This window comes from Coturnix japonica, chromosome 10 (assembly GCF_001577835.2).
Source record: "Coturnix japonica isolate 7356 chromosome 10, Coturnix japonica 2.1, whole genome shotgun sequence".
NCBI lineage: Eukaryota > Metazoa > Chordata > Aves > Galliformes > Phasianidae > Coturnix > Coturnix japonica.
In genome coordinates this window covers 2,677,783-2,703,124 of record NC_029525.1, presented here as the reverse complement: position 1 = coordinate 2,703,124, position 25,342 = coordinate 2,677,783, and the positions used below count along the sequence as shown (strand labels likewise).

Sequence of the window (25,342 nt, the reverse complement as noted above, 5' to 3'; positions counted from 1 at the left end):
CTGTGGCGCCTCGCCTTCCCCGGGCCGTAGTACTACGGCGCCCGCCGTCCGCCGTCTCCCATTGGCTCGGCGGCGCCCACGTGAGGCGGGACGAGCACGCGCGCGCGCCCCCTTTAAACCGCCGCCCGCTCCTCCCCCCGGTGTCGCCGCGCGCCGTTTCCAAGGCGACTCTGCGGGAAGGGCGGCCGGGCGCGCGCCGCGCTCCACTCGCCCCTCGCGGTGTCGGTCACGCGCGAGGCGCGCGCCGCGGGGCCCCGCCGGAACGGAGCAGCGCGATGCGGTGCGGCAGGTACGTGCCGTGCTGTGTGTGTGTGCCGTGCCGTGCTGTGTGTGCTGTGCTGTGTTGTGTGTTCCATGCCGTGCCGTGCTGTGTGTGCTGTGCTGTGTTGTGTGTTCCATGCCGTGCCNTGCCGTGCTGTGTGTGCTGTGCTGTGTTGTGTGTTCCATGCCGTGCCGTGCTGTGTGTGCTGTGCTGTGTTGTGTGTTCCATGCCGTGCCGTGCTCCGACGCGGCCGTGCGCGGCGCTGGGCACCCCGGGGCCGCGGTGTGTCCCCGCGTTGCGGGCGGGCCGGCTCTCTTTGGAGGGGCCGCGCGGGAGCAGCTCCACGGCCGGGAAAGTTTGGAGGCGGCGCCGCCCCCCGACAACTCGCCGCTGGGATCGGGGCTGTCCCGTGCGGACGGGCCGGGGCACTGCGCTGTGCCGCTCCGCTGTGCCGCTCCGTTGTTGTGCCGCTCCGTTGTTGTGCCGCTGTGTTGTGCCGCTGTGTTGTTGTGCCGCTGGGGCCCGGGACGGCTGGAGTCGCTCCGCTGTTGGCGCAGCGTTGCCGTGGTGCGGGGCACAGCGCTGTCCGCTCCGCGCCGTGAGGTCGGTCCGAGCTCCATAGGCCGCTTGTGCAGCGAGTTGAGGGGAGCCCCCCTGCAGGCGGGGAAGCGTGGCACGGAGATGGTGTGTGTGGAGAATAGTAAGTAGATACGCGTGGGCTTTGAGTTTGTTGGTGTGCTGAGTTCAGGACTCGTTGGGTGTCCCCGGCTGGGTTTGGTTGGTGCTCGATGGAAGGCTGACCTACGAGTTCTGTGTGAGGTACGGCACGCACCGGGAACCACTGTCACAGCTGCAAGTGATAGCGGCAGTGCCGGCAGCTCAGTGTGCACACAGCTGTCTGTATGGGAAGTGATCGGCACAGAACTGCAGGGCAGCATCACAGGTCCCGGCGTGGGCTCCGTTTGGTGCCGTGGGCTCCGTTTGGTGCCGTGGGGGCTGCCCAAGCCAAGGTGAGTGACCTGCACATCCTTCATGTGTTACACAGCGTTATTACCTCAGCAGGGTTTATATTGGGTGCTGATACCCAGCTGGTGGCTCCCATGGGCAGGTCCATGCAGGATGTTTGTAAGGGGGCCGGTGGTGGGGTGGGGTGGTCAGGAGTACCACAGGTGCTGGGCTGCATGTGGCAAATCAGGGCTGTGCTACAAGCTTTGTGGTTAACGCAGCTGTTACCTCGTGGGGGGGAACAACTTGATCTTATGAACGAGGTCTGTGCTGTGAGTAGAGCAGGGAAGGAAGGAGTGCCTCTCGCTTGCAGAGGGTGCTGGATGAGAAGCATGTGTGTGCAGCTTCCAATGTGCTGTGCTTCCTGAGTGCTGCTCACTGGATGCTCACTGTCAGCAAAGAGGTTCTGCAAGTAGGGAGCCTGTGTTCCTGAAGCAGTGTGTGCACTCATTTCTGTGTGCTCTGGAACAAAGCAAAGTTCTGCAGCCCTGTCCCGGTGCTGCATGTCCAGGTGTGAAGTTGCTTTCCCCTGTTGTGCTCTTTCTTGGAAGGCTGAGAAGAGGTTTAAGTTGGGGTAAGTTGGGTGCTGTCAGTGTGCTGTGCAAACATTGCACAAGAGCAGACAATGAGGGTGTCTCGCAGGAGTGTGTATTGCCAGTTCTGGGTGCAGACTGGGGGCAGTGGGTGAGAGAAGACCTTGGTTCCAGCTGTTTCTCGAGGAGGTCAGTAAGAAAATCAAGATGTGAGCTGTGTAAGCTTGAAGTGCAAGCGGCAACAAAAGCTGCTACTCAGCTGAAGTGCTAAAGTCAGACCATGTCTGACTGCAACTGCAGAGCACAGCGCACAGTGTGTCCCCATCACTGTGCTCCCAAAGGTCAGCTGGGTGTGAGCTCTGAAGGTGCTCTGCTGCAGGCACGAGCAGCTTTTTGCCTGGTCTCTGCTTGCTCCAGGTGCTGCTGTGCAGTGCCCCAGGTTGGGTCCAGCAGGGGCTCCAGAGCCAGGCTGGCCAGCAGCCTGCTGACAGCTCTATCTCCGGCAGGCTGCACGCTGCAGCTGCTGACTCTGCAGCAGTATTGCATCACAGGTTGCTGCTTCTATCGCTCTGTGCTGGAAGTGAGATTTGAAGCGTGGTCAGGAAAAGTGGTTTCACTGTAATTAATGTGATTTCCTCCAGACTGGGAGAAAATGGATTGCCCCATGAGACCCTGGTAAGACTGAAGTTTACCTATAATTTATTATCACTGTTCATTTAGATTATTGCATTGCCTGTCAATAGAACAGTAGTGAACTAAATCATGTTACCTAGTGTAACACCAACCTGCATGCACTCTCTATACGTGCAATGAACAATGTGTTCTGTCCACATAGTACTCAACTCATCTGCAGGATGGTGGTGTTCCTTAATGGACAGTACTTCATCCTTATGAACACTGCAGAACCACTGTTGCTGTAGGAGGGTGAGCTGGACTCTTCCTTGCCTTGTATTATTGTCAAAGTGTCAACTCAGTGCTATTTGCAGAGCCTTAATTGCTGGCTGATACGTGGAGAATGAAATCATGGCCTCCTTCCCTTCTGACCCTGCAGGTCCTCTCTGGATTTTGCACACAGTTGGACTTGATGGTCCTGGTAGATGTAATAACATGAGGAGTGAGTCTGTGCACAGAGAGTGGGTTTTGTTGTTGTGTCGTGGGGTGGACATCGTCATACTTGGTGAACTTCCAGCTTCAAGTGGAGCACGATACACCTTAGTTCATCACCATATGGAGTGATTTGTCCTGTGACTTTGTTTGGCTCCGGAGGCTCCCAGCAGTGAGCTTAAAGCCTTTTTTCCCCCAGCAAAGTCTTCACTGGGAGCTAAGGCTGAGTGGAACAGTGGGAGGTTTCCTTCAGCCCATCCTGTTGCAGTCCACCTATTGCCTGCAGTTGGGACGTGGCAAGGCAAGTGCTGTGTGTGAGGGTTTAATTCCATGTTTAGTTATATGGCCACTACTGATGATATATGGGTGATCCTGTCCAAGTCCCTGGTGTTGTGTGAGTGATGCCGGGCAGGCTTTTGTGAACCCAAGGCAAGAAAGGAGTTTAATGGAGTATAACATGCATCTGCTTAGTTTTTTTATTCAAAACTGTATTTTAAGCACAAATTAAAACTACACTTTAAAACATTCAGATACTTGGATTGCTAAACTGAAGACCTATAGGTCAGCAGATGTCTGGCTGAGGGTTGCAGAAGCTCAGCTGTGCCCGTGTGAGCTATCCTGTGCCCTGAATGAGCCAGTGCTTTGCAGGGAAATTAGTATGCAAACGTAACTGTTAACCTCCATTTGCATTAATCATCTTTTTAAGTCATATGCTGTTCTAAATATGATGCTTCCTAATTTTCCAAGAGTTGAACTCCAAACCAAAATAACTGCCGTGCAAATTAGTTTCTGACACGGAACCTCTTCGTATTGTTTGTGTTTTTTAAAAGGATGTTACACAGACGTGGTTCACCTTAACAAGTGGGATCTGAGTCCTCAGCATTTACTGTAATTCATGCAGTTGCCTTCTTGGGTGAGGTGGTGGTATTTTGTGGGTGAGGTTGATGCTCTGTCCAGGGAAATAAGGACTGATATCCAACCTGTTTCCCCATCCATCTGCTGTTTTGTGTGTGCTTCAGCAGCCCTGCAATGTTTTGAGGCCCTTTTTGCTCCTGCTGTGCCCAAAGCATGGGGTATGTGTGGGGTATATGTGTCCAGTGGGGGATTTTGAGGGCCTGCCAAATAATTAAGAAAAGCAAGCAGCCACAGGGAAGCAGTTCAGTTCTGCTGGGCTGGATTGCCATGAGACGGCGTCTGTGCTGCTCAGGGAACTTCAAAGGCTGCTGCAAACCAGGGAAGTGTCAGAGCTTGTCAAAAAGCTGTGACTCTCGTGCTTACAGTGACTTAACAGTGTTACGTGGCTGTTAGTCGAGTGTACCTACCAGCTTTTGCCACTAAGATGAGGATTTATNAAAACTCCAATTTTATCTGAGTGTGACTTGTGCTGCTGATTTGTTTTAGTGCTTCTGTACACCCCTATCAAATTTCCTATAGAAAATGCATCACTGTGGAGGTGATGGAATGAATTTCAAACAGGCTGATTGTGAACCTTAGGGCTCCTGTGTGTGTTAATGAGTGTTACCACACAGCCTGGCTGTGAGGTGTGTGATGTCTCAGCAGTGCACAGCCCGTAGCTTCTGGTGTGTAAGAGCTGCCTGGGCTTTGCAACCCGTGTCTAATAAATTGTCACTTATTATCAGGAATGATAAAATTAGCTTTGAAACCAATGCTTGAAGAGGAAAGTGAGATGTGGGGCACAGTTTGTTTGTTAGCTTGTCCAAAGGTCTTAAAGGCAACTTGGAAGATTCTTCTTGCATGTATTTACTTTTTTCTGTTATCAGCCACCACTTGGAGCAATACAAATGCTTTTCTTTCTGTTTTGGTTTTAAGAAGTCATTCCTGAGCAGGGAGCAGTAATGTAATTCAACAGACATTCTGAGCTTTGGAGGCTGTTATTTTTGGGGCTAGTTCAAAGGGCAGGTTCTCCTCGGAGACACAACGTGGCTGGCTGGTTTCCTTTGACAGAAAGAGAAATGCAGCGCTTAAGTAACATCCAAGGTTTGCTTAAAAGCTTTTGACACGTTCTCTTAGGGAAAAAGGAGATGTGGAGGAGGCTGTGGAGCGGGCACAGCTGAACCTCTTGGCAGTGCATTGGGGAAAGCCTCTGCTTCTCTGGGGTTGACCCTACATCGTGTAGTGCTGGCTCTGCTCCCTTCCCTATTGCTTTGGGCCACATGAGGCAGGTTCTTTACCCTGTGCTTGTATGAGGGCTCTTGATGTGAACACAGCAGTGCTGCCTACAGCACAGGCACGTTACCTGCCTAACAAGGGCTGTGCTGGAGCTGATGCTCATCCCCAGCTGCCCCACTCATCGCTCCCGCTTCCTGCAGTTCCAATCCCGAGGTACAAATAATAGAATAATGGACTTTTAGGAGGGAAGAGTGTGTGCATGAATCAATGGGTGTGCTATGGAGACATTTGTTTCCATGCTCTTTTTTTTTTCTGACTTGTATTTGCTTCCTTCTCGACCTTTTGGCAAAGGGGAGCATATGGCGATGTGCTGTCCATCTGGTTGCTGCTTACTGTGAGCTCACGATGCAGGCAAACTTGGCCCCATCTTCATTTCATAGGGAGGTAGAGCTGCTAATAGAATGACAGCTGAAGTGTTCATTCTGAGCTGCAAGAGGGAACTGAGTGAGAAGTGAATACAAAGGGCGTTCTATGAACACGTGCAGCTTTCTGTCTTAAATACTCATGCTATGCTTGTATTTAAAGCAAAGGAGACTGGAACTTTGTTGTGCTCTGTGCTGTTCAAGTGTAGATAAGACAGATTCTTTCCCAGGGGATTTACAGGGGAAATAAATCTTGGTGAGAGCAGTGTGAATGGTGATAGATATGTTTGGAATAAGAAACCCCAGAAACCTCCCTTTGTTATGCAGGTAATACTGTATATTTGCCACTAAGAATTCTGCTGCCACTTCAACATAGCACAAGCCTGTAGCAGCCTTTCAAAGCACACAACTAAGTTCTTCTGTAGTTGCTTTTCTTTTTAAATTATTAGATGCAACGCTGGAATTTATGTCGATTTGGGTGCATTCAGTCTGTTCTGTTTGTGGCCTGTGCTAAGGATTGATGCTGGTAAGGAGAAGCTGGCTTACCTTTGTCAGCATGTGCCTCTGTACCTTTCTCTTTCCACCCAAGTCCCAGTTACTGACACTAAGGCCATAATAACCGAACTTTCTTCTTACCATCTAAAGGAATACCGCTGAGAAATCAGGCTATATTCATACAGTAAGTAGTTATTGAGTGCCATTTATTTTATAAGCGCAATAGTTACCTTTTATATTGTCTGTGCCTTTGGTCTGTAGTAGCCACCACATGGGAAATCCTGTTTGTTTGCTAACTGGACGATGTGATTATAAAAGCAGGAAGTAGGTGGGAGAGTCAGACGCTGTAATTTACCTGAAACAACCTCGCTTGCTGTTTGGATCAGGGATCCTCGTTTCTGGTAGATCCATGCGTATTTATTATGTAGGACGGCTCTGCAGTGACCCTGCTGCCATGTGAAACTGCTCACAGGCTGCTAAGAATAGTTTGGGTTTCGGTGGGGGATTGTTGCTGGAGTTCAAGTTCACAGCATTCTTGCATCCTTTAAGGATTTTATTCCATCCTGAAGAGAAGCTCAGACAAGCTTTTAACACGGCAATGGTGATTTTTGGCTTTTGGTGTTGTTTTTATTTCCTTGCAAACGTCAGCTTTTAAAAGCTGGAGGTTGTTTTTTGGAAAAGCTTCTGCCCTGCACTGTGAGATGCTGAAAATCTCTGCATTGTGTCGTCCCTTCACTTCAAAAGGGGGAAGAAATAAAAGGACAGAACTCAGTGATTCTGATGCCCAAAACAGACCTTCAGAGGCCACATGGTTTCTTATAGTGGTTGGGCTGTTTAAATGCATCGGGCTGTAGAGCAAAGTCCTTCTCCATCGTATTAAGTAAGTATTCAGGTTAAATCCATGATGGATGTGATGGTGACATGCTCACATTTGTGAATATTTCCAACAAACCCATCTCCCTGCTGCTGGTTTCAAAGGTGAATTTATCCCCAAGTGCTGCTTTTCGACTCGTGCCCAGGTTCAGGTACTGCCAGAAAGCAGAAAAATTTTGGTGTGTGAATGAAATTCTGGGGAGGCCTGGAGTACTGGGCTGAGGGCTGCCCCTAAAGCAGGGGGAATAGGAACTCGAGGGCTTACAGTGGCTTGAATGTTGAACTCTGTGCTCTCCAGTTTTAATTCTTGTGCACGTGTGATTTCCATTGCATCCTCTTGAGGTTAAGTATTCTTCAGCAACTTGCTTGTACTCTTCTGAATTGTGTGAGCAGTGAAAAGAACGTTCCTCCTCCATCCTTTAGTGGCTGTGTGCTGCACCTCAACAGGATCATGGTGTCTGCTGTAAGCTTCCATGTGTATTGTTTTGAGACAACTTCAAGCTGTCTAAAATGATTGTGTTCAGAGCTGCTGGTAACCTGCCAGTCTGTGAATGTGGAAGAGCTAGGTGCAGTGAAGGGGGAAACAAAGCTAGGGGGTTATTTGGCTGCTTTGCAGGCTTGGGAATGGGGGCTGTTCTCAGTGAGGAGGTGAGTGGCATCAGCTGGTGCCTGGTTGATATTTCCTGGATCGTTTTTACTTGTCTGCTGAGAAATGATCCATGTCATCATCTGAAAAAGACTGCTGAGGAGCAGTTTGATAGATGGCCTTTTTGGAGAGGTTTCCCAGAGTGGAAGTGTGAAGTGAGCTTTGTTCTGAATTGTACCTTGCAATGAGGATTGAGGTGTATGGGACAAATGGACTGCCAAGTATAGGCTGGTAGCACTCATTCTGTTGAGTGGGTGGTCTTTGTACTCTAGTGCCTCGACGTTTTCCAGGCTTTAAAAATCACCTTGCAGTGTGTTTGCTTGTTAAGTTAGCTGTGTGCTACAGGAGCTTTCCCTCCAGGTAATGTCTGTTGTAATGAAATCCTTATCTTGATTATGATGCTGTTGTAACACAGTACAGATTGCTTTATCATAGAATGAAGGTAGGAAAAAGGAAAATCCAGAGTTCAAACTCGTGAATTACATAATGGAGAAAAACAGGTGGTGAGGGTGGTATTTTCCTTTCCAAGAAGGACACTAGCTTTCTTTAAATGGCCGGACAGAGTGTTTAGCAAGCTGAGGTAGGCTGCTTCACCCAGTCTGTAAAGTGTACTGCAGGAACTGCATTTGGAGGAGAATAAGGTAATGTATCAAAAACCTTTAATTATATGCTGCAGCCAGCTCTGTCTGGGTCAGAGGATGTTATATTATCAATAATGTATTATAGACATTTCATAGTAACTTGGGTATGCATTGGATAATTGGTCTTTAAGCAGTTTGGCAATGTTTGCATCCAGAGCCTAGTGTTGAAATAAATAAAAAGCATATTAATATCATCAGATATCAGATATATCAATATAAATATCAAATATCAGATATCTAGCTGATGGAACAAACAAATAGATCAGAGTTGAGTAAAAGCTTTTGCAGTGCAAAGTCTGGACTGTTTTACTATGTTTGTCACACTTTTTTCTCTCTGAATGATACCAGCACTTCTGAAAGCATTTCTTGGTTTATCAGATTTAATTGTGTGTGTTTGCTTGCAGCAGTGCTTAGGACCATAGAGTCTGTTTAAACATGCTGTATTAAACTAACAACCACCGCCCACCCTGAAGATTAAAACTTCTTAGAAGCTTACCAAGCTGCTCGAGGGGAGAAAGGGAGGAAAACAAATAGTGAGGGAGAGCAAGCTTCTGATTAAGGCATGTGAAATGGAGCTTTGGGGGACAAATTGTCTTTCTGTTACACATTACCTTGTTTACCTTACCTGTGGAAAAGTTCCTACTTCTACCTTACAGATAATTTTTAGGTTTTTTTAAGCTCTTTGAGGATTTTAAAGCAAACTAGTGAGTTTACTGCTATGCCAATAGCTGATAGTTTTTGCATGTGTGTCGTGCTGTGGCCTAAAGAAAGATTGTAAGTTCATCTGTGGGTTCCTGACTGGGTGTGCTTATCTGCTCAGCAACATCCCCATCTGCTTCGGTGGCCTTTCCCAGAAGGGCTGGGAAACAAGTGGTGATGGACGGAGCCTTTTGTTCTGAATTTCACCCTGCTGGAAAGTTGAGCATCTCTTCCCCACCTCCCCAGGCTGGAGCTTAAAGAAAAAGCAACAAAGTGACAAAATCATTGCCTGAAAAGATGACAGAAGTGGTCAAGCCTACTCAAAGAGGTGTGATTTTATGGCATGAGGTCCAGTGTATTCAGTTAATCAGCTGCATGTTCTTTATCTCGCTGTTCAGCCAGCAGAAGATCCGTCTGCCTTGCAGTGGAGAAGTTGTATTTTCAGTATGAACTATTTCTCTGTTTGAGCTGCGCTCAGCACTTCTTGCCTTCCCTAAGGAGATGGCAGTGATTGTAGCATTTATCATACATAAAGGAATCTGTCTTTCTGTGTGTAGCTGCCAGAACTTAAGTGAAAAATGGGGACAAAGAAGGCAGTGTCCACGCTCCGTAACCCTTCAGCCAGCAGCACTGATGGTAAACCAAGGAAATCTTCCTGAATTCTCACCTGCTCTCCATGCTCAACAACAGCCATAGTGGAACTGAAGAGATTTGGCAGCATGTCCCCAAAGGAATCCGCTCGCTCTTTGAAATATAGGTCTGGTGGGATGTGAAGCTTGTGACCTGTACTGTGAAAACCTGAACCTCTTTGTTGGAACAGCTTCGTGTTCTCTGCAAAAAAATTAAGGCAAAATGCTGTTGCTTGCATTAAAAATGGCTGTTTGAAAACATTGCGGAATGGACAAGAGTTCGAGTGGTTGGTGTTGAGGGAAAATCCTGGAGCATACTGCTGTTGGTAAGAGCAGAGTTGGTCTGGATTGTTTAGGATTGAAGGTGAGGGCAGAATGTAGTGCGTGTTCAGCCCTGTGACTGGAGCCAAGGGCAAGTGTTGTCCTTAGGGGAAAGAAATGGAGCAGACTGAAGTAGCAGAGCAAAGGAAAACACTGGAAATTTGAACTTGGCTTTAGTTCTGTGTGCTTTGTAACTTGCAGAGATGACAGATCAGCAATTCTTCTGTGTTGGCAAAATTCACTGCTTTCTGAGAAATGCTGCAAAAAGGGCCTCTGAGGCTTCTCTGGGGGATGCTTATGGGTTTGTGCTCATATGATAAGAGCACATCTTGGGTTGAAAGAAAAAGGAAAGGACTTTCTTGTTGCAGTCAAAATAAGTGATATATGGAGGCATTACTTTCAGAGCAACCTGCTATTTATTTCCATGGAAACTCCTGGAAGTAAGCTCTCCTCATGGAGGAATTCAGTTCCACACTTTCGCTCCATCTGCCCTTCCATGGCAGATGCTGTTCTGACACAGTGCCCCTCTGCTGCTGGCTGTCTCATGGCAGCAAAACGTAATGATATTAGTGGGAAGGTTCAGTCTCTACTGCCACAGCACCAGCATCCTCCCCTGACATTGTGGGCCAACAGACTAGAACAGGAGGTGTTACTTGTGGAGCAGCCATTCGCTCACCCCTAAAGGATTTGGACTGGAATTCTTGTGGTCTCTGTTGTTGAACCAGTGAGGGTGGTGTGCAGGACCTGGGTGCTGTGCTCAGGTGCTTTCCTTCTGGCCTGCCTTGCTCTTTGCCAATGGCAGTCAAGTGGCTGCTTGTTAACTTAATGCCTAAATGAGAGGAGGGATGAAGTGATGTCCATAACCAGTGTGTGCCCCCTGCTTAAGGGAGGCGACAGCAGTGTATCCAAGTTCGGTGCTAGTGTTCTGTGTTTATTTGAGCGCACGGAGAAATACATGTTTAAACCAGTTCTTGTATTTTCCCCAAGGTATAGTTTTGCATTTTTATCATCATTTATAACTGAAGTGTTGGAAGAAAGCTTTCAGACATGAATATATAATAAATTAAGATCTAGTAACACTTTGCCTTTGCAGTCCATTTGCCTAGAAAATCCTGCAGGGTGTTTTCTTTATATAAGCAAGTAAGACCTCTTGTTCTTCCACAGCTTTACGCAACTTCTAATGCTATGTGCTGCAAAGGTGCATAAGGCAGGTTAGGGAAATATTTTGTTATCTGGCATTTTTGTTGCTATCTGGAGTCCTGGTGCCGTGGTCGTGCATTTGGAGCTTTTGCTGAGGTCATTTTGCTGCAGCGGTGTGGGTTGATTTGTGCTTGATATCAACTTGTCTCCAGTACAACTTCATCCCACCAATTAGTTGTGATGTTTTTATGCTAACTGTAACAAAAGGAAATATTTAAGGGGGATCATTTTCAATTGCAAGTGTGCTTCTTCTGAGCACACACTGCGATAGCAGAAGGAATAGAAGTCAGCATACTGCGACTGGTCACCTCCATTAGTTTAACACAGGGAGCAGTTTGAGAACATCTGGGCTGCAAAGCGCACCTCGTGAACTTCCATTGATTGCTTCCTTGGGCTGCCAGCCATCAAGTGTATTTTTAGATACTTACAGCAAATCTTATCGCCTGCTAGAGAATGCCAGGGCTGGAGTTGTAGTCAGCTGCTGTTTTTCTGTAGGGGAATTATTGGGGGGAGGGATTCTGGTTTACGTGGTTACTTTGCTGCAGTGCTGCAGGCTGCCAGTGTGCAGCGATACCTGAGTTAGCCTTCAACTCACCAGCTGGTGATGGTATCAAAGTCCAGCTGCAGCAGTGCCAGCTCAGCGTGACCTGCTCTAGTTTCTCTCTAATCCTAAGAGGAAAACTGTTGGCCTGGACGCAGGAGGATGGTTCTTTTCCTTCAGTAAAACCAGCTCCTCTAAAAGCCGGGGAAATGCATAGGGCATTTTGTTCACATTCTTAATGGCTTAGGCTTTATCATTCCATTTTGCAAGAACAAAGGGATGTATGGTAATTTAAGGTCAAGTGAATAGGGCTGACTCCTTATCTGGGTAAGGGCTTGATGCCTACTCCAGTTGCATATCACTGTAGCAGAGGCACTTCTTTAGGCTTTTGGAATGTGCACATGCTTTTTGGAAGGAGAAATTAGTTCTGGCCTATGTGTGCTGTCTGCCATCTGCAGCCATATGCGAGTTAGTGATAGAAGTGCTTTGCAAGACTGCATCTGTCTCAGCAGGTGTAAACTCCTCATCTCAGTCCTGTAGGAGTCAGAAGTGCTCTGCTCCCAGATGAGGGTGCGTGGTGTTCCAGGCTGCTTTTACAGGGCAGATGTGCCTCCCAGCCCTTTGGGTGCTGCCTGCCACCTTGCTCTGAAGCCCTTTATGTTTAGTTTGGCCACCTGTCTGTTTTGTGCTTGATTGGGATTTCTTTATTGCCACAGCTGTTGAAGATGGGTAGTGTGCATTAAAAAGAAATGGCTTGTTAACAGAATATTTGTCAAAAAAATAAAAAAAAGCATTTACCATTTTTGGTTTGAGACAGATTTCCCTGTCCTGAAGCACACTATGTTTCTTGTGTTGTCAGTACTTCAGCTTTTCTAAAAGCTCCCATCTTCAGCATCACCAAATATCCCAGGCCCTGTAACCCAAGCTGTGTTTGTAAGCCTTTGAGTATGTATGTCTTCAAAACTGATCTTATTATTGTAAGCATTGTCTCCAATTAGGTTAAGTCCTTTGGAATAGGGCTTATGTCACTTAGGGGAAAAAAAACAAACACCTTATGAAGTACCTAATTTGTTTCGAAGTAGAATATGAATAATAAGAATACGGGCTAATTTTTCTTGCCCTCATAGACCGTTCACTTCTAGGATTCTAAAATGGACGATTCTGATCCTCGTCTTGCAGTGTTTCCTCTCCTCATCCTGCAGCAGGTGCCTCAGACAGCTCTCACTGGCAGCAGATGCTTGGTACCATCTGAAAGCTGTCCTGTGTTTTGTTTGTTTGTTTTTCTAATGTTGTAAACTCTGAACGGGTCATGAACTGTCAGCTGTTAACAACAGTGTATTGAGTGAGGGCCATAATGCAAGGAAGTTAGTTTTTATTCATTTTACAGCGTTGTTATTAGAGGCGTGAAGAGTAAAACAAGCACAAGATGTTGCCTCTTTAAGCTCCTGGCTGGTCTTTACAGCAGGCAGTTTCATTTCTAGTGCATGTTGTACAGGGTCAAGTGCAGTAAATCTCTGACCTGAGGCCAGTGTAATCTTAATTCCTTGCAGACACACTTGTTTTGTTGGAGAAGCTGTATTGATTTTGCAGTACTTCATACTGCTAATTCACATAAGAATTGAAAACAAAATCACCTACATAAAATCTCCAAAAGTAAAAGTATTAAACAACCCACACCACTAATAAAGAAGGCTTTTCTGTCTATTGGGAAGTGGCATCTTCCACTGATTAAATACCAGTCAAAAAGTCAGAAGGATGAATTGTAATCTCTCCAGCACCAATTTGCTTTGTGGTCTTGGGGTGTGGAACTGAGTTGGGGGGTGTGCTCTCGTTACAGATTACTTGGATTGTGTGCCAAGTGCTGTTGTGCCTGTGTCTGGAGGCTGACAACTTACTTAGCAAGTCGTGGTTGCCTGGAGAGGTTATTGCAGCAGTGATGTTAAAAGAGTTTGGAGGAATACCTCTCAGAAGAGCTGACGATTCTCTCCTGCTGAAGTTGTTTTCTAACTTTTAATTTTAATGAAGCTTAGTTGATGATTCTTAACAACAGCTTGTTAGCAGCTGTAACAGACGTCATTCAGTTCCAAGCAGAAGGGCAATGTGCTGGATTTAAGAGCAAGGATAGGTTTTCTTTTAACTTAGCATTCATTCAGTGTTTGAGAGTTTGCAGTGTGCATCCCTTGCATAACCCCTGCTTGAAAGCATCCTTTTATCTGATCAGTGTATTACATGGGGCCTCTTTATTGGATATGGGTCATGAGACTTGGAGTACTAAATCAGATGGTGCTAAAATAGAGTCATAGAGGGTGGCAGGAGGGCTGCTACATTGAGTCACAGAGTTGTGGCCAAAGCTCTTCTGCCTGTGCAGTGCTGCAAGAAGCAGGCTGCCCTGGGCTTGCTCTGGTGGGTGTTTGGGAACCACAACCTAGTATGCTGAAGGGGGAAGAGGGCATTGTGCTTGGGTTGTGGCCTGTTTTCTTTCTGGTATTCAATTTTAATGAAAATAGTGAGTAAATGAGCCTTTTCAAATACATTTGCTTTGCTTATCCCCTGAACTGAGTGCCAGAGTAGCAGTCTGTTGCACAGACTTGCCAGTTGTACCACGGTGTCTGCAGCAGATTGCCGTGTGAGGTAAGTGTTCGCCCAAAACTATTATATCACCTTAAATAAGTGTTTCTTACTACTGCTGAATACACAGGAAAAAGCAACTATGCTGTGGTTCAGAGGGCACAGCAGTAAATGAGAATAACTTTTCTCAGCCAGCACCTCTCCACAACTTTTTTTTTTTTTCATTGGGAGTGATTTAAAGATATTTAGAGTGGCTGAGGAATTAGCATATATGATTTATAGTTGAAAACATGTGGAGGCTTCATATGCTTTTCTGAATGTGTTGCCTACCATCCTGAGCTCAACTAAAAGTGAGGGGTTAAAGTTGCAGGTTTGGCTGTTAGACCTGGGAACTGCTGGCCAGTGAATGTGTGCATTGCAAGGGCTGTTGACTCCAGATCATAAGTCTGGCAGGGTTGAGCATCCTTGCATCTTGGGCTGAGTCTCTCATCATCTGTTTGTGGCAGGAACCTGGCTTATTGTATGTAGTAAGTGCACGCCATTACCTACTGAGGGACCCAGGCTTATACAGTTAAATGCATTAACTGTGTATTGAAGTAATTGTTCCTTATTACATAATGAGGGGGTCCAGTCCTTTGTTTAGGTTCTCTGTGGTCAGCAAAGCTGATGACTATTTGTTGCCCAAAGCCAAACTACAAAGCCTTGCTTTGTGTGTGGGAGAAGAGCAATGTATTTCTCACAAGTGGACTGGCTGTTATACAGTTGCTCTTAAGATGCACAGTGAAGCCTTACTGTCCTGTATTTAGAACACTTAGTCTAGAAGGATGCTCAAAATACATACCAGGAATGGCAGAGCTTAGACATTCCTCAGATATATTTGTAGTATAGTTGGTTCTTACAGTGAAGTCTTTACTTCTAGATGCTGGTTATAACTTGTATGATAGTGTGAATGCATTTAGGGTCATAGAATCATAGAATGGCCTGAGTTGAAAAGGACCACAGTGCTCATTTTCAACCCCATGCACGTGCAGGATTGCCAGCCACAAGACCAGGCTGCCCAGAGCCACATCCAGCCTGGCCTTGAATAGTTCCAGGGATTGGGCATCCACAGCCTCACTGTAGTACACATCTACTGTCTACTGAAGTTCACCGTGGCTGCAGGTCTCTAGTTAATGAGTCTTCACTGCAGTTATGGGAAGCTATAGGGAACAACAGCAAAGAGAACAATTTATTACAGCTAGATGTGGGCACTGCGTAGCATGGGGAAAGTGCAATCCTGGAGAGTTAATGCAGAATAAGAGGCCAAATGAGTACTCTCTTTGCTAAATGAATGCATGCCTGATGTTGGGGAGCTGACTTTGTGTGAGCAGCCCTAGTAGTTACCCAGTTATTCCAGAACTTTGAGATGCCTCATTAATTGTGTTGTTTGCTACGAGCTGTTAAAACTCAACAGCTGCTAGTCTGGAGTGGAGCCTTTGCATCCTGGTGTCTTCAGATTTAGGTACATTGTGGCTTACTCGAGTAGTTGCTGAGCTTTGTGCTTTTTCTGAGAGGCCTTGGTAATGTAATGTATATGAACAACTGAATACAACCACTTCAGTAGGACCAAATGCAGCCTGTAGCTATGCAGATGAGAATGAGGGCCTGTAGGAGCTGTCAGGGCAACATGGGCGTGTGCTGAAAGAATGTTCAAGCTGGAATGCTGGTGTGTCACAGACCTCTGCTACCTGGTTTCCTCCTGCTCTTTCCAGTTCCTTGGAGAAGAGGCGATAGAGGAAAGGAGTGCTTGTGCTTTGCCATCCCAAACAGAGCACCACCTCCTGTTTGTCTGGAAGTAGCATTTGCTGCACGTCTACAAGTGCCTTGGAAGGGGGCTGGTCTATCCTGGCAGTCCGTAATTTGTTTAGTCTTCTTCTATAGGATTTTGATGTGTTCTGAGGTCAGTACTAAAAGCTCAAGATTGAAACAGTGCTTGTACTGCTTTGTAAAAGATCCGTTCTCTCTCTCTCTCTCTCTCTCTCTCTTTTTTTCTTTTTAATGGCCTCTCTTAACTTTTCTAGGAAATACAAACAAATAGCGAGACCATTTTTAGTTACAAGATTCTGTGCTTCCTACTCCACCCCCAGCATTCTGCTTAATTTCGGCATACAGGGTTATCCCATAAGGGGATAGGATTATGGCTGCATGAGCAACTTCAAATCTGCCATTTCCTAATTTCTGAATGTCTGATTTTATTTTTTTTCCCCCAATTCTAAACGCATTTACTGTGATTGGGGCTTTTGTGTGTCTTTTTTCCTTCATATAAATATTTTCAGTGATGTATGTAAAAGCTGGACTGTGGATCAATGACGAAGAATCAAAATTCAATGTCCCTTTTTCCTATGGAAAGCTCAGTCTTTTGTACCATTCTCTTCTTCTGGGTGCTGTATAGGAATGTTAAAGCTATGACTGGAATTGGGAACCTGCAATGTTAAAACAGGGATTTAATGTATTTGATTTGAAGAGGAAGTTAATTTACTCTGTTTTGTAACGCTCTGCGTTCATAATCTTTTGATAAATCTCATTCAGATATTTTTGGAAGATAAAGGAAGTTTTATGTATCTACCTATTAGAGCCGTGTAAACAAATACTTACTGAAAATACTGGCTGGCTGAAAGAGGATTTGGGGGTCGGTCTGTTTAATCAATCTTGTATCTTCCATCTCAATGAGCCTCTTCCATTTTGTTCAACCTGAAGTGAAGCAAGGGGGTGTTGCTGCCTTTCCTGAAGGAGCTTTTTGGGGTTTCCCCTTTGGAAAGAAGAGCAAGTTGCTGGATTTCTGAGGGAAACAATTTGGATGTTATGTGGCCAATGTGATTCTCAAGAGCTAAATGTAGATTCACATGTCCCTTTTCTCTTTGAAAGTTCCTGAGGATGATTTCTTATCACCTGTTTTCCTAAGTCTTATTTCAAATTATGCCCTCCTTCGGAACAGCTCTGTGAATTGTGTAAGGTTGTCCAGTAGCAACTAAAGCAGCTGTATTTTCCATTTGGACATTAGTCTTTATAAGATTTACCTAAGAATGTGGCTTGTTGAATGAAACAGTTTCATGTTGTGATATGGGCTAGCCACAATAAAAAGCTTCAACAAGAGAAATAACAAAAAGCAATTAAAACCTGGGCCTGTTTTTGTTTCCCTGTCCCTCAGTCTTTGAAGCATTTCCAGTTTGGGTGCTTGCTCCAGTTTAATACCACCAATGGTGAGGGCTTGGCACGTTGTTTTAGGTGTAAGTCTTTCTGATAGAAGCTGACTTCAGTATTTCTCTGCTGTGCCATTTGTTCCCATGGCTGTGGCCATGTGTGTTGCCATACCCCCCTGGTGCTGACACAACTGTTTTTGGAGCTGTGCTTTTCACTGCATCAGAGAAGCACTTTGTTTTTTAAAGGGAAATCTGCTGCTGTTACATGCCATATAATCTTACTGACTGTAAGCTTACAGGGTAATATGTGATGGTCCATTTACAAGTGTGTGGCTATGGGGAGCTTATGGCATAATACTATAATACTCCTTTGGGAACGTGAGCAAATGCAACAAGTGAACACCATGGTCTTGACTTCAGCTTAATTGAAGGGGGGGGGGCAATGTAAGTTAGAAGAGACTTTAGTGCAAAAAGTTTAGACATCTTCCTTCTGATCAATCTTTTTTTGTTTGAGGCTTCAGGCCTGGCGTTCAAGGCCAGGCTGGATGTGGCTCTGGGCAGCCTGGTCTGGTGGCTGGTGACCCTGCCCATAGCAGGGGGGTTGGAACAAGATGAGCATTGTGGTCCTTTTCAACCCAGGCTGCTGCATGTATGATGTATGCACAGAGCATATTTTATGTAAACTCCCAAATTGCTTTATAGTTTGCATTGTTTCAGCTGAACTTTGTGTATTAACAAGCTACCGCTACGCTACAGTGACTAGCAGTTGATCTAAGCATTAACACATTAACTATGAGAGGATGTGTTGGGTGCAGGTAGCAGCATCAACCTTTGCTCAAGTGCTATGGAGCGTGATGCTGCTTTTCAACCTGTGTGATCTGACCGTAACGTGTGAAGAGTGGAACAGCTGCATGCCTGTGTGCCCACAGATGAGAGGGTAGGGGAAATAATTAAGCAAAAGGTATGTCACAGAAACATTGAGGTCACTGGTGTGTGTAATATCTGTGCAAAGAACAGGAAGGCAGAAGAGCTGGGGAGGCAAACAAAGCATTTTTAAGCATTTCAAAGGTCTTGCCTCAAAAAAAGCTCAGTGAATTGTGAGCAGCTTCATCTACTGCAGGAGTGTGAAGAGCTGAGTCAGCTTTGCTGATTTCTGAACTGTGTATCTGCATGTTTTAACTTAGGCAATGAATCTGCAGACTCAACTCTGCACAGAAAACCAGCTACAGAAATGTGCTTCCCATCAGGTTGTGTTGTCCTGTTGGCTCAGCTGACCAGTATCCTGGTCATTTAGTTCAGTGACTGTTTCTGGTTTTACAGCACTTTGAAACTTGCACAAAAAACCTTCTGGAGGCAATTCTTTCATTTCTGCTCTATCTCCTCTTGAAATGAATTCTGTTTATTTTGAGGAACTTTGCTCTTTCCGCAGCCATCTCACCTTGAAAATACTTATGCCACAGAACAAATGGAACAGCTGAATTCTCACAAAATGGGCATTGCTCATAGCTACGTGGGAACTCAGCATGAACCATGTGCTGCCTTGGCCTCAGTTCCAAGGAGTTAAAATAAAAGCAAAAAATACAAGTGACTGAAAAACAAAGACAAAGCACAAAACCCATCCTGGAAGTGCCAGCTAATCTCCTCCTGTGAGATCAAGGTGTTTTTATTTCCTAAGCCTTGAGTGGGCTAGGTGGATGGGATACCCGTAGGGTGCCTGTGTTAGGCTCACATTGTGGTCCTTTGCCTATGTATGTTTGCCTATATGTTGTCCTTTGCTTTGCAGAGCACCTTGTTGTGCCTTTACCACTTTCCCAGGCTGTATGTTTAAAACAACAGGTTTAGGTAAAATACCTCAATGAAAGCACGTGGGGTAAAATTTAACCCCCAGATGGGATGTTAGCTCCCTAACATTGCAAAGCAAAGCTTCCAGTGACATTTCCATTTTATTCTGCTGCTAAGTGGAATGGTTGCTATTATAAAACTATCTTAGGCATAAGAGATTCTTGCTGTGTCCTTTCAGTATGTGATTTAAACAGACTTTTAATTGTAGGCAATTGCTATAGTATCTTACTGCATTGGGAATACAATCGATACAAGACCAAGAACAGAAGGGAAGAGACTCCCATTGATGTCAAATGAATATTGAATCAGGTTCGTGCTGTATTTGAGAAACAAGAAAATTCTGTAAGAAAAGGTTGGTTTGTCACTCTGATGTTGGAAGTGTTTAAAAGCTCATTGAGAAGTGCAGTGTGTTTCTTTCTGCAACATCTGTTTTCTGTTTTAAAGTCAATTGTATTGCTCCTTGCGAATGACTGCTTTTGGCAAGCTTATCTACCTGAGGAAGGTGATCATAATCTAGATCCTTTCTTTTTGTGTATGCAGGTGTATTAGCTGAAAAATCTGAGAATGGATTGACTACATTTTACCTCATTAGAAGTTTACAGTACGTTAAATAAAGCCTTGGAAATGGCTCTACAGTTGATGTAAGTTCATTTTTAATTGGCATCAAGTGACTGCCGTAGATTGTGTTGTTGCTTTATATCTCTGTTGTAAATGCTTGACTGATACTAACAGTTCAGTCTGTTAATGACTTTGGTCTAGTATAAGAATTATGTTTCATCATTGTGGAAATTGCTTGATGTTGGTAATACGCTAGTTTACCAACCAGTGTATTTCTGCTTAAATAAAGAGTATGTTTTTGTTATTTTAGTTACTGATTTCAATTACTGTGTGTACCATCCTGACAGTAGCTTTACAAAACCTGTTACCATATGACTTTCTATGAATTTGTACCTTTGTATGTGGTATTCTCCAGGCTATATTTTCCAGCCATTAAAACCTGTGTACTGCAAAGTTTTATTCTCATTTGATTACTGTTTTCCATTCTGGTTCCCATGCGTTGGCCCAGGTACACCATGAATCAACATTATGCCATAGGCAAATGTGTCACCTTTTCCAAATATTAGTGAACTTTGTTGATCAAAATCCCATCTTGGTAACAACCAGAATGTCTGACAACAAACTGCCAAACTTTGGAGACAAAACCAGCACATGCCTCAATATTAAATTAAATATTGTATTGTATTTTTTTAAAAGAGAAAGTATTAATTGACTCCCAATTGCATTTGTGCTCCCAAACCCCTCAGCTTTCTCTGAAAATCACCCCTGCCTGATTAATTTAAGTGAACCAGAAATTTAAAGCCAGATGTATATTGCTGTGGAATTAAGTACGTGAGCATGTGTTCTATTTGTATAAAACGGAGGAATCAATCCAGACAAAAGGCCTAGAAAAAGAATCATAGAGGGAAATGAAGTAATTAAGTGAACTGATTACATGACAAAAATTGTCAGTGCAGCCCTTTGGAGTTCTTTTAATTGTTTTTAGATAATTTTCTTTTGACTTTTGCAGAAGCCTCACTTTGGATGTCTAGAACTTCTGTGCAAAGCAGCTGGAATTAGTTGAACACGATAACCACTGCTGATTCATTTGCATCCTCCAACATGACCGGTCCTCAGTAAGTGCCATATAAGGATAATTATAACTTATTTTAATTACACAAGATCAGTTGCTGCCTGTAAGAGAATATAATTGTGATGTCGGAGGGAAAAGTTGCTATTTTGAGAAGGAATAGTGGGATTTTGTCAGTTGTCTAAAGAGTGTGAATTAACAGAAAAATCAAGAATGCATTAAGTTTGGGGTGTGTACTGACAGCCAGTGACTAAAAACTGTCTCATTTTCATATCCATTTTCCTTTTCCCTTCCCTTTCACCAAAACTGTCTGAAAGCAGCTTGCCAGCACCAATATATTGGTTGGTTTGGTTTGCTTTTCTGTCACATCAGACTCTGCCTCTGATGTAGTCCATCTAAGAAACACAAACGATAAACTCTGTGGTGAGGGGGAAGGCTGCACTCATCTGGTTTCCTTTTTTTCCATTATAATACTGGAAATGGGATTGCTACGTGGGCTTCGTGCAGAACTGAATCAGTTTAGACTTGTAAAGGTAAAGGCTCATGGGTTGTCGCTAAAGGTGAAAATCACAGGAAGAAGTTTGTTGCTAAAACTAGTCCTGCCTCTGATTTCACTTCACAGGTAAATACAGTTCTATTGGAAGTGACGTGAATCTCAATACTTTCAATCATTGGTTAGGCAAAGAGAAAAGTAAAATAAGACTTTATGTTGTATATATAGTAGTGTCTCCCCTTCGGCATGGTGTGACAGCATGACTCACTGTCAGTCTTACTTCAGTGCCTGATAAAATCATTTTGGGAGTTACAGAAAAACACCTGGAAGAGAATGCTGTCACTGGTGGCAAGCAATGTGGGTTCAAAAGGGGAAAAGTTCTGCTTATGAACTTAATCTCCATTTATGACAAGTTACCAACCTGCATGACCAAAGGAGGAAGCCAACTGATGTAATTTTAGTAAAGCTTTAGATATTGTTACTGAGCTGTGTGTGAAGAGGGCCAGGTGGAAGTCATGGAAAGGTTCTGCCCTGAGCTGCTGGAGCCCGAGGAGCGGTCAGATGCTGCTGTTACATGCAGGGTTCTGTGTGGAACCAGGGATTGGACCCTTGGGGGCTCTTTCCAACTCAGGGTATTCTAATTCTATGATACAGGCACAGCCTTTCTTTGACAAATACTTGAGTTATAAAAGCTTTTCCAGGTTTTTCAAATGACTTTTTTGTGTAATTCTGGTAGCGATTAGCTCCTTCAATTCTGGATGAATGTTTTCCATCCAAAAGGGTTAGTCTGATGTTCAGGCTCTGAGTAATAGGTTTTTCTTTCCCTTTCATCTAGAATTTTAGCTTCTTCACTCACATCTTTAGATTTACAAGATACACGAGTTAAGAACTCTGCTAAATAATTCACTTTTTTTCTGGGGGAAAAAAAAGCCCTACATATTACTCAGTTTGCTCACATAGGTGGAATATTTTAAATAAACTTCTTTAAAGCAAAGTCACCCATGCAACTTTTGCAGTCAAATAAGAGAGGTAAGTTGGGTGCTATGTGCAGGCTATCTCCTACAATGAATTCATCCTTTATGTGCAGGAGGGTATGCTAGCTGACAAAGTTTGAGTTCTAGCTAAGTAGTATTTTAAATGTGGAGGACGTGGATATAGTCAGATGCTCTTTTTGCTTGCTTGCAGTTCTCAATAGTGCTGCTGGACTTGGAAGCTGTACAAATAACTGCTTAAGATAAGCTTTATAGAGGAGTTCATAATTCTCCTGAGTCCTTGCTCTCCTTTCAGAATTACTTTGAAGTGACTTGTAACAGAGTAGTCTTCTGTGGTTGAATGAAATCAAGTTGCCATCTCTCAAAAGCTCCTCAGTGAGAGGGGTCCAGATGCATCCATTAACTAACTGCAGATTTGTATAATAATTGATAAGGTTAACTGTTCATTCTTCACTTGTCCAAGTTACAAAGCAGTGAGTTTTTCATTGTCATAGTTGCACACCTTCTTTCTGCTGTTCTTGTATGTTTTGCGCAAATATTTTGCTTTTGGTTTCATACATTGTTTCCACATTTGTTTGTTAATAACGCTATTCGTTTATATTTAGTGCTTTTGAAGCAGAATGCAACATGCTGTTCTCCTTCATCTGTGGGATTTCTGTTGCTCTCTGTGACATGTACTGAAGATAAGTTTGGAGACATTTGATCTGTCCCCCCTCTTTAAGTAGGATACTTCTCTCAATGACCTGGCCTTGTAATTTGTCTTCTTAGGGTACTGCAAAGTTAGTCTCCAACATATTTTTATTTGCTTGTGTATTTATATTTGTTTATATAGATGTACATGTATGTGTGCCTCTGTAGAGAGAAGTTTTCATTTTGCTTATTATATTTTCAGGCCTGCAATAGAAGGCGGTGTTTCAGAAGTTGAGATAATTTCGCAGCAAGTTGAAGAAGAGACCAAAAGCATTGCCCCCGTACAGCTTGTTAATTTTGCTTATCGAGATCTACCCTTAGCTGCACTTGACCTGTCTGTGGCTGGATCCCAGCTTTTATCAAATTTGGACGAGGAATACCAAAGAGAAGGGTAAGTACAAAGGAGAAAATCTTATTTTCTAATTTTATGTTGCATGAATTCCTCTGCCTGCAAAAAAAAAAAAAAAAAAAAAAAAAAAAGAAAAAGAAAACCCTGAGCTGGAAAAGAGCAGCCAATTGTCCTCAAACTCATTTCAAAATCACTGTTGCAGGATGGAAATGACTTTTTCTGACATAACTAATCAGTGCTAATTTGGGGCTCTTCGAGACTACGTAATTCAAAGTTACTATTTGACCCAGTCTGGAAGCTCTCTGTCAGATGGGGAAAGCTAGACCAAGTCTCTAGCGCATCATACATACTAAGTGGCCTGATGACAGCTCTTCAATAGTGGTGTTTCAGGATAACAGAGGGTTGGCAGGTGTGATTGTAGATATCACTGAAAGGTAATGACGGTACTGTTGATTCCTGAACAGATCGTTGCTATTTGTAGAATAATTTGTATTGTGTAGTTTGCTTATGTGAGATTACTGTCTTTGATTTGTGTATGTTAGTGCTGTTTTAGAATGACTGCTGCTGCACTAACTGGAATAAATGATTTTGATCAGTTTATAACATTTGCTGAAACATAACCCAGTGTCGGTTTATGTAGAGTTGCTCTACAGAATAAGTTAGCCTTATGCCTGATTCAGGCCTCTAGTGGCTGTAAGTGGGCTCTTGTGCTCTGCTTTTCATGAAAGTTTTGTGTCAACTTGAAAGCATAAAGAGAGGAAGGTAGTGAGAATGATGAGAGGCGTGGAAAACCTGCCATTGGAGGAAATAGCCTGCTACTGATGGAAGTAACTGTTTCCATTTCGCATGAAGAGACTGTGGGGAAATTATAAGAGATTTCTCAGTGAGGAAGAAAATGGTCTGTTCCATCTCTATGGTATTTAGGGCAAGAAGTAAAGAGACTTGAATAACAGCAAAGAGGAGAAGAGTGAGGTTAGCAAAGTGCTTGGATAGTGCGTGGGAGGAAGTGGGGAGCAGAATTGCAATCATTAGAGGCCTTTAAGAAGATGCAGTTATCTGGAATGATGACAGTATGGCTTAATATTCCTTGGGATGGAGATTAGGTGAGCATGTGTGCTTAACCCCTCTGACTCTGTGATTGCTGTTCTACTGTATGTTGCACTGAACTTTTATATACTCCACTGCCAGTAAGATCTGTCTAAAAACACTTAACAGTACAGAGCTCTCAAGATGAAGACATTAAAAGGCTTAATATACGCCTCAAATTGTTAACAATTGAGTATGTTTTAACCTGTGCTTAGAAATCAGCAGAGAGCTGCTTGATCTCTGCTCAGTAGGTATTCTGTGTGCTAGTCAGGAAAGAGTACTGAGGAAAGATTCTTGCCTTTAGTTTCTTTCCAAATTAGACTTTGAGACATCTCCAGAAAGCTGTTGCTCCAGACTAGGGGAAATACATTTCAAGTAAGTTATGTAAGTATGGTACAACTGTAACATAAAATACCCTGCTTAGCAGAAGAGGCACTTGAAAATTAATTGGAGTATGCAGGTGTAACCCTTAGGCTATTTTGGTGCTGAGTTGATACCAATTTTGTTTAAATACGTATTTTAATAGATTTTTATGATCTGAAACTCCATTCTTCATTGTGCCAAAGTGCACAGGCCTCTCATTGTGACTGTTTGAACAGTCCTGTAGTCTAAGTGTGGAGACAGACTTGTTCTTTTTCTCAGCAGAGATCCTTCCCTTCACACAGATGACTTCTGTTGCTTTACTGTTCTAAATGGAAATAAGTAGGTGCCATTCAGACGTAATAGCTGTAGAGGGGATTCTTTGAAGAGAATTCAGACCTTTTGGTTTGTATGTCTCAATGTGTTTTGGCTGAATATGTTCAGCTAAGTCCCAGGGCTGCATCTTCCTTGTGGGAATGGCTCTTTCCTTTCAGAAGCACTGTTTGCAGTTGCTATCCTGTGAAATTTAGGAGCTGAGCTGAGATCAAGAAGGCTGACAGCCCAAGTGAAAATCTACCCCCATTCCACCTTGTGGCTTGTTTGGGAATGTGTCTGGTTTTATGAGCATGCTCTACTTTCTGTCTCCTTGCCTTTT

General features: G+C 44.0%; 1 protein-coding gene across 4 annotated transcripts in view; it reads left to right on the top strand.

Moving 5' to 3' along the window:
- Positions 1-190: 190 nt before the first annotated feature.
- TMEM266 (transmembrane protein 266) overlaps positions 191-25,342 on the top strand; it is a 69,257-nt gene continuing 44,105 nt past the window's right edge. For 2 of the 4 annotated variants that reach the window (XM_015872463.2, XM_032446904.1), the window contains exons 1-4: positions 191-289; positions 19,631-19,731; positions 20,658-20,763; positions 23,095-23,283. In XM_015872463.2, the coding sequence (XP_015727949.1) occupies positions 20,750-20,763; positions 23,095-23,283 (203 nt within the window). In that variant the 5' untranslated portion in view covers positions 191-289; positions 19,631-19,731; positions 20,658-20,749. Of the gene's footprint in view, positions 290-783; positions 963-15,823; positions 16,009-19,630; positions 19,732-20,657; positions 20,764-23,094; positions 23,284-25,342 lie in introns of those variants that run through there. The other 2 variants (XM_032446906.1, XM_032446905.1) reach the window with 2 other exon arrangements.